At 46.5% G+C, this 8,590-nt stretch overlaps 1 protein-coding gene across 2 annotated transcripts; it reads left to right on the top strand.

The window, feature by feature from the left end:
* The first annotated feature begins 865 nt into the window (after positions 1-865).
* On the top strand, positions 866-4,863 carry LOC136477308 (leucine-rich repeat extensin-like protein 3). 2 transcript variants are annotated; one of them, XM_066475437.1, is made up of 4 exons: positions 866-1,407; positions 1,500-1,597; positions 4,230-4,300; positions 4,557-4,863. In XM_066475437.1, the coding sequence occupies exons 1-3, from the start codon at positions 1,014-1,016 to the stop codon at positions 4,293-4,295; spliced, it is 558 nt and encodes a 185-aa protein (XP_066331534.1). In that variant the 5' UTR covers positions 866-1,013; the 3' UTR covers positions 4,296-4,300; positions 4,557-4,863. The 2 variants fall into 2 exon arrangements, with proteins under 2 accessions (XP_066331534.1, XP_066331535.1); XM_066475438.1 differs by lacking the exons at positions 4,230-4,300; positions 4,557-4,863 and adding an exon at positions 3,991-4,217.
* Positions 4,864-8,590: the final 3,727 nt, after the last annotated feature.

The raw sequence follows: 8,590 nt of genomic DNA on the forward strand, positions 1-8,590 counted from the left end.
ATAATAAAACAAGCAACCATGCAAGAGCACACTAACATAATAAGGTCCTTCAAAAGGAATGGCGGGAAACCTAAAAGGGGTACCAGTATAAACAACCATGTAATGTCCAGATGTTGAGTACAAAGAATTTGATTTTTCAACAAAATTTTTTAACTCTCAACCTGGCTCTAGGGCCTTGTATTTTTCAACAAAATTGATATATGATCTAAAATATGCATGTTTATATGTTTACTTTACTATCTGATGCACGATTTAACGCTTAGATATTGACTCTAGACGTGTACTGCCTAATCCATGGTGCCTAGCCCTAGAGTGATCGACTACAAATCTACAATGCCATCACACTGCTAATCCAACCAAAACCCAGGGGCAAAACCGTGACCTCCGTTGCCCCACGCCCTTCGTTACATTAGATCGCCGCGCACAGCGGGATCCAAGGACAAAGCCCCTTTACCGTTCGCACCTCACCACGTCCCCATACACTTCGCTTCCCAACACCCGGTTGTGGATGTGACTTTTCGCTTCCCATACCACATCCGTAACCCGACGCGCATAGACGCGGTGCAGGCGCGCGCAGAGGCAAAGCCAACGCGAAAAGGGCACGTTATTTTGGTTTTTGAGAAGGAAAAAAAGAAGGTGGAGAATACGAGCGAGAAACCTTGGGCGCGTGCATCGTTCTCTGGAGGCCCACGCTGGGTCCACGAGCTATGAACCTCTGACACTGGGACCAACTGAAGGGGTCTCAAGGTCAAGGAGGCCTTGGAAGTCGCGGTGCATGCACCATCCGGGGCCAGCGCCAAAAGTCGCGTTATTTAACTTGAAGGGCAAAATAGAAAAGGTGGAAATTTAGGAAGCAAACAAAAGCTCCACTGCCTTGTCTGCAGTTGCGTCTGGGGCTTTTCCCACGAGCGCCCCCCCTGCCCTTCTCGCTTTCCTCCCTAGGCAACTAGACGCCGCGCTCCCGCAGCGCCGCTCCGCCGGCCCCAGTCCTATCTCCCGCCCCAGCTGAGGTGATGGGGTCCTCGTCCTCCCCGTCGCCGCCGCCGCCGCCCATGATCGGGCGGGCGGGGAACCTCACCGTCTTCATCACTCCGCCGTCCCCCGCTAGCACGCCCCGGGGCGCCTCGCGCACTCCACCGCCCGAGTCCCAGCGCTCGGATTTCTCCACACCCACCCCGCAGAGGGCAGCCCCGTCGCCCTCCCCTTCTCCCTCGCCGCGGAACCACGAGAGCCCGGTCGCGGCGCCTGCGGTGGTGTTCACCCCGCCCCCGCCGCCGGCTCCTGTGAAGGTCGCGCCGCCGCCGGTGCAGGTGCCGCCGCCGCAGTACGAGAAGGCGTCCGCGGGGGCCAAGCACGACGGATCGGCGTTCGGCTTCTTCTGGGACGCCGTCGCGCGCGTCCAGGAAGGTGAGCGGACCGCATTTCGTGATTTCGGTGGATTTTTGTCCAGAGATTTGGGGGGTTCTCATGCTTGGATTCTCTCTCTGTTCCCGTCGCAGCGCACGCGAGCCTCGACGAGTACGTGGCTACCTGGTTCGGGTTGGATCAGTCCAAGTACCAGTGGGCGCTCAACGACTACTACGAGGCCACAGGCAAGGTGAGTGCTCTTGGACTTCGCTCCTCTTCAACTTTGCTGAATGACCGTGTAATTAGGGGGAATCGCGTTCGATCCGTGTCGTTTCGTCTCCGCTATCGGTACTCTGATCTGGATCTGTATCTGGGATGAGATACTGTCTTGCGACGATGCCTGGAGGTGGATGTAGCATTTGATGTTTGTGTGGCGGTGGATGTTGGTTGGTAAGATTCGGGGTGTTATGTCCATTCTATGAGATGGCCTGGTGAGCTCTACATGCTGGTGCTAGGTTTCGAGCTGTCCCTTCAGATGCTAAAGAGGGTCCTGGAGTGTGTGTGTTAGGTGTTGCCTGGTCCAGCAAAGGCTTTTGTATTGGGGAATATATGCAAAGGGTGTCTAGATGGTAGTGGTGGTGGTGCTGCCTGTTCAAAAAAGCTCAAGTCAATCCCTATCTTGCAATATCTGTAAAGCTCAAACTAAAGATGGCCCTAAAACACAAGGCAAGAATAGATGCCTAATCACCCTTATTTTAGCTACTGCAAGAATGATGGGACATTGTGTTGGGCTACAAAATATGCACTAGGACTGTCATTGCCTCGGGTAGCACACTTTGAGGCATCCAAAATGATGTGGGATTAGTTAAAAAAAGTTTGTCCCCCTGGTTTTAACTTTGGTGCACCGTCTGTTTTTGTTCAGTTTCGTCTCGACGCACAGATGAACTCTTAACAGTTCCAATTATCAATAGAGTGGGTAGAACAAAGTTTTCTTTGACATTTTGCTGTTTGTGTTCTTGGAAGCACCAATGGCACTCGTGTTAGTATTATAGTTTTTTATACCCTTTTAGCATGTCTGCTACTAAACACTGGCTAAAGCACCAATTTTCAATGAAGGAATTTGGGAGTCGTTGTGATGCAGAAAATATGTAAATTGAGTAGCTTACTCCCAAATTGGAATAAATATGTGCTACAATTAATGTGTTCTGCAGAAAATATTGTGGTGCAGAAAGATATAAACTGGAATAAACATGCGGTACAATTTTCAGTAGGCATTTTCCTTGAGTACTAAATTGAGATGAATTTGCAAACTTGAACTGTGTGCGAGTGAATTCACTTAATCTACCTGGATGTTCTAGTTCTGTTAGCTGAGTCTATATCAGTGATTGAACCAGTTATAAACTGGGATCCAGCGTGACTCTATTTAACATTTATATTGAACTTTGTGCTCCACCCACTTCTATTCCGTACCTTCTTTTGGTTCTACCATTAACATCTCAGTTCACTACTGATGCATAGTATATTTGGGTTTGGAAATATTGATAGCTCTTTATCTAGTGAACCAAGCTTTTCATAGTATGCAGTGTCCACTTGATTTATCCAAGAGTTCTCATAGTGGTGATTCAATGGGTGAATGATAGAATGACAGCACTAAGTGGTACTCCCTCTGTTCCAAATTATAAGTCGCTTTGATTTTTTTGGTTCATCCATTTACCTATGTATCTAGACACATAGCAAAATGGGTGTACCAAAAAAGTCAAAGCGACTTATAATTTGGAATGGAGGGAGTAGTTAGTTTATGTCACCACCCCATAGAATTACTTTTGCTGGTTTAGTACCGTATTTCAATGTGGAATCCTGATACATTTGAATTGGATCGCTTTTGTATATTGTATTTGTGTTATTGCATGACATCATTGGCATAGTACTTACATGGTTTCATCTCTCTTTGGCACTTTATCACATGGAAATTCAAAGAAAAACAATATTCTTTAAAGAGCAGGATATTTTAGAGCTTTATATCTTTTGTATTTTGACTTTTGGATGGCATGTATTAATTGTAGGGAACATCTAATGGAGTGATGTTACAACATCAATATAACATTCTTATTTTATATTGTTACAGCCTTTAGAAAAATGGCAGAATACTTGAGATGCAACAAATGTAGCATGCAACTCAAATCTGCTTTTTGGGTTGGTGTGTGTCTTTAAGGGCTCTCTCCCCTTTTCTTCTTAATACATAAAAAACACAGCTCTCCTACGTTTTTGAGAAAAAAATTACCACCTGAGTCTTGCTGTTAAGCTGGTATGGCATTTAGTTTGTGTTTTCCCTGTTTCATTGATTTAAAATAATATCAGCATCCAGCTTGGTTATATTAATATTATATAGATTCCATTTGTTGTATGTGCATGTGCTATTTCTACATCACATGGTACTGTAGCATAAACATGGCAATTAGCTTACAAATTAATATGTGATATTTATTGGGATTAAGCTTTCACCTAGAGAATAGTGATGACTGATGAGCTCACTAAATCAGTTGCCCTTTTAACTTTCGTGGTATCTACCTTTTTGTTTACTTAAATTTGTTTTAACACAACAATTAAGCTGATGTTTCACATGAGCTTTTGTTCCAACTGCAGAATCTGATAATGAAAGTGTTCTTTACCATCACCTGAGGTATCATGAGCAATATTAAAGAAGTATTCTTATTTCCTGGTTCATTATCGGCATGTTAGAATGTGTTGGAAACTAGTCAGGTGGCGGATTAGTGCCTAGGACGTGGCCCATAGTACTTAATTGTCCGTTTTGAAAAAAAAAATATTAGTTACCAATTACCCTGAGCATAAGGATTTTTTATGCCCTTTGAACTTCATTTCAGGAAGTGGATTGTGTAAAAGGTGGTAAGCCGAAGGAGCTTACTACTACTAAAGTGCAGAAAGTCTAAAAAGGGTAAGCAACCTCGTACTCCCTCCGTTCCAATTTACAGGTTGTTTTGACTTTTCTAGATATACGACTTTTATTATGTATCTAGACATATTGTATATCTAGATGCATAGCAAAAGCTATGTATCTAGAAAAGCCAAAACGACCTATAATTTAGGACAATGGTATATGATAAATCACGGATCGTCCTTTCCCCTTTTCCAACATTCTTTCTGCTGTTCACTGACACGTATATCTACCTCAACTTCGTTTTGTGTTGAAGATGTGTAGCTAGCAGCTTATGTCTGGAGAAGCATGTTCCATTAGTTACATTTTGGTGGGGCCTTGAAAGGTGTTCATCTCTGCTTTGTTGGCGGCCCAAGTGTATGCCCTGCACCGAGCGCCAGGCATCTGGACTTCTGGAGGCCGCGGTTGAATCAAAGGAGCAGCCGCTGTTTTGTTCCGCCGTTAATGATCTGCTGTAATCCTAAGGTTATGTCAAAACACAGAATCGGTCTTATTTGCAATGGGTAATAGTATTTCTAATCTGCGTGCTGGCCGTTGTTTACCGCCACGCCCTCGTGTTTTCATGGCTAGATAGCAATAGCATGCTCATAACGTGATGTGGCAGGCGATGTTACGCACGGTGTGAAATCTCAATCATCAGTTAATTTCCGTCGGACCTGGCCCAGGGTCGTAGATCGGAGGCGCTTCCCTTCTGGCACCAGGTCATAAAGCTTAAGAGCTCATGAGTTACTATAGTGCACTGCGTTCCTTGTCGCTTGTCCGGACCGCCCTTGGCGTATGCTGAATTGCATGGACGAACACAGCAGAAATTAGCCCTCTACATGGTCCGGTTGTAACCCGAACCGGGTTGGTCCGGATACGGTTCGCGACCATCTAACCCTTTCAGCTTATTGTCTTTGACATGGAGCTTGCTGCACATAGTGCTGAGTAGTGCTTCACCAAGCTCGAGTCCACGGCCGTGGCTCTTGAATCCAGCCGTGCTGTGCTCGCCGAGGCCGATGTCACTGCTCGCCTCACCAACTTGGAGGCCGTCTGCGTCACGCCAACTCCGTCAAGCTCCGCCTTGCCGCCCTCGAGTCGGTCTGCATCAACGACATGTTCGCCGAGACCGCCGACTGCGTCGTGACCCTAGAGGTGGCGGCCACGAATCTGGGCACCTGGCGTCCTGAGGTCGAGGCTCTCATCGACGACCTCAAGCTGGAGGTCTAGAAGATCTCGAAGATCTGGGATCAAGCCGCCCCTGACTTGTCTTCGAATCCGCCTGGGTTCCTTCTTCACTGAAACGATCCTGATTTTCCACAAAGGGAAAATCCACATATACGAATTATAATGTGATAGTCCAGGAGATCAAGCCATCATATTATAAAATAACAGTTGATACCACAGTTCATACATAGTGGAAGTATAAGTTTACAAGACATTACATCACTTTGTAACACTCCTAAGTATAATATTATTCTAGCGGAAATGCACATAGGGCTTCATCAGAGTTGACGTAGAGCGTCGGCGGGTGAAGGCTCCTCCTTCACGGACTATCATCAGAGTTGACGTAGAGTGTCGGCCGGTGAAGACTCCTTCACGGGCAATCATCAGAGTAGGCGTAGATCATCAGCGAGCGTAGACTTCATCCTCATCTCCTCAACCAAACTTGAGCGCAGGAATGAGACCATCTAATCCTTCTATTCTCCGTTGTCGTCATCGTAGATGACATAAAAAAACATGCCAAATATCTTTCAGTACGATTTGTACTGGCCACTGGCTCCCATCCTGTCATTACAAATCTCATTGTCTACATCTTTCTTCCTGTGATTGATCTATAGGAGTATAGTAAGAAGCATAATGTGCTCAAACTCTGAGAAAATGAACCTACCGTTAGTAGTAAGTTAAGTAGATTCTTTCCCGGCTATCCATCCTCCCCCTAACATCCCTCTTCTGAGCAATTAATCCCTCCAGAATATATTCTGTGCATGCTTTGCGTATGCTTTGTGGTAAGTGGAATGCAAGGGTAGAGCAAAGGGCTTATATATGGTTGTAGGTTTCCTATACAAGTTCATCCATATTTTATAATAGTTCATCAAGTTTTTAACCCATCTCATCAACAAGTTCACCCATCCCATCACACACTCTCACTCTCTAGGCGGCAAGGACGACTCCCTCTCGTGCCTTGCCTTATCTTGCCTTATCAGCTAACAGCCAAAATCCAACAAACCCGGGGGGAGAAGAAGAAAGGACTCCTCTCACTAATTAAGGGAAGCGTAGGTCATAGGAATGTCCATATCCGCGGACGTGGCTATACGTATAGATCGATCAACTCTGCCGAGCGTATACACCTGGAACCATAAGATCACCATCATCGACGGTGGCCACCGTCTAGGCTGATACTGGGCTACCTTCTAACCGGTGCGATGCCACCCTACCACTCAGTCCTAGGCCACCTCGGAGTCCACCGAAGTGCTGAGACTGTGAGACGTAGTACCGGGCCCCAGAGATCACTACACTATCTTAGGAGGGTGTGAGCCATATGCCAATACCTCCCTACACTATCCACTTCCAACATAGCAGTAGTGGCACCGTCCTAGCTGGTCAGCATCCGTCCCCCGCCCATTCAGGAATGAGTGGCGCGCACATAGGGTCCTATGATCCGGTTCTCTCGACATATGTTGGCGACACTTAAACTCTAATCCTGCCGCCAACATATAAACAAAATGAACAAATATAAACACCAAAACTTAGAATTAGGAATTTTAACTTATACTTTCCACAAGTTTTGGTCCAAGCATGTTTTGTAGGTCACAAACATAAATGCATGGAGAAATTCACTGAAAGGCGCTTTCCGACGTTAATTTGCGCAAAGGAACAACAAAGGCGCCCATCAACTCAACTCAACCTAGGCAAAGCACCATCGGGGAGTGATCCAGGTCCAGCCCAAAGCCTGCCACGCGAAGGCGATGGCAACGGCGGCAGTCAAGGGGTGGCCGACCCTAGGGGTGGACGCCTCCTGGCCTCTCCTCATTCTGGCGGTGGCATGCCTCCACGCTGAGGCGGTGCAGCCCTAACCTCGTGCCAAGAATAGCTTGAAGCACCGCCATCCTCCCTGTATAAAATAGAGGGGTAGAGCTCCCATCTACAACACACATCAAGAGAGCAAAGAAGAGAGGGAGAGCTTCATTTTTACTTAGCTTCAGCTAGAATAAGAGTGGGGGTGAGTGAGGGAAGAGTTGGAGAAGTGCCGGGGCTATCGGCAACCTCCCTTAGTGTACTCGCTACACTTAGCGGAAGCGTGTCGGAGCTAGCTACTCCTCCGCTTGTATCTCTACGAGCGTCTTACTACCTGGAGTAAGAAAAGTTTGTGTTTAACTTTGGCATTGATATCTTAAGAAAGCTGTTCTCATTCACTATAAACTTGCGGGTTCATCGTCCATCCTTGTGGCGGGTACTCTAGTAGAAGAGCCCTGATAGAGACGGATAACCCTTGCATGCACGCTAGAGTAATAGTTGATAGCAAAGACGTGGTGTCTAGGCTAGAAGCTATCTTCGTTTGCCTCGTTCCCCATGGTTGAGGGGTAGGCGACAGGTGGTGACAGCCCTGTCCGTCCTTTGTAGTCCCCCACGTCCGGGTTCGACGTAGAGCTACAGGCCGACAACGCTTGGCAGACTAAGTGTTCTTCGGTGCCCGAAGTAAGTTCATAGTGTCTATATTATCTCTACTTAAGGTGACTATCCATAGGAAAACCTCACTACCCAAGCTACCTTTCTCTTGTTTTCTTCAGGTGAACTAGCTAAGAGGCTTTACACATCCATTCCTTTAGGAAAAATACGATACCCTTAATATTTTTGGGTGAAGTGCTACAACGGTGTATCCGTGCGCTTGCGGATTCCTCTGCATACGCTAAGTAACACCAACAACATACTAGTCCTTAGGGGGACCAGACAGGATATCTTCTCAAATTGGATAACCAACACCCTGTGCCTCGACGACACCTCCATCCTGGGGCTTCATCCCACAAAGACACTCTGCCTTGGGACCTCCTCATCTCACATGAACCATCACAGGACCTCTCATAGGAAATGCCCAGGTTGCATCCCCTGGCAAGACTTGTCCAAAGACTTGTAGTAGAATTCTATCTAGTTGACTAAACCCTCACCATACAGCCAAGATGCATGCCAAGATCTCCCCAAGTTGTTACTACATTATTACCATACTATCGGCACCATGTGCCTTAGCCACTCACAAACAATCCTCCACCAAGCATCACATCATAGATATAATGCATAGTAGAAGCAAGTAGT

The sequence above is a fragment of the Miscanthus floridulus genome, chromosome 8 (assembly GCF_019320115.1).
Source record: "Miscanthus floridulus cultivar M001 chromosome 8, ASM1932011v1, whole genome shotgun sequence".
In the NCBI taxonomy this organism is placed as follows: domain Eukaryota; kingdom Viridiplantae; phylum Streptophyta; class Magnoliopsida; order Poales; family Poaceae; genus Miscanthus; species Miscanthus floridulus.

Coding starts and splice junctions, on each gene's coding strand:
- LOC136477308 (XM_066475437.1), top strand. CDS start 1,014: ATGGGGTCCTCGTCCTCCCCGTCGCCGCCGCCGCCGCCCATGATCGGG. Junction 1,408..1,499: donor CGTCGCGCGCGTCCAGGAAG/GTGAGCGGACCG, acceptor TTCCCGTCGCAG/CGCACGCGAGCCTCGACGAG. Junction 1,598..4,229: donor ACTACGAGGCCACAGGCAAG/GTGAGTGCTCTT, acceptor ACTTCATTTCAG/GAAGTGGATTGTGTAAAAGG.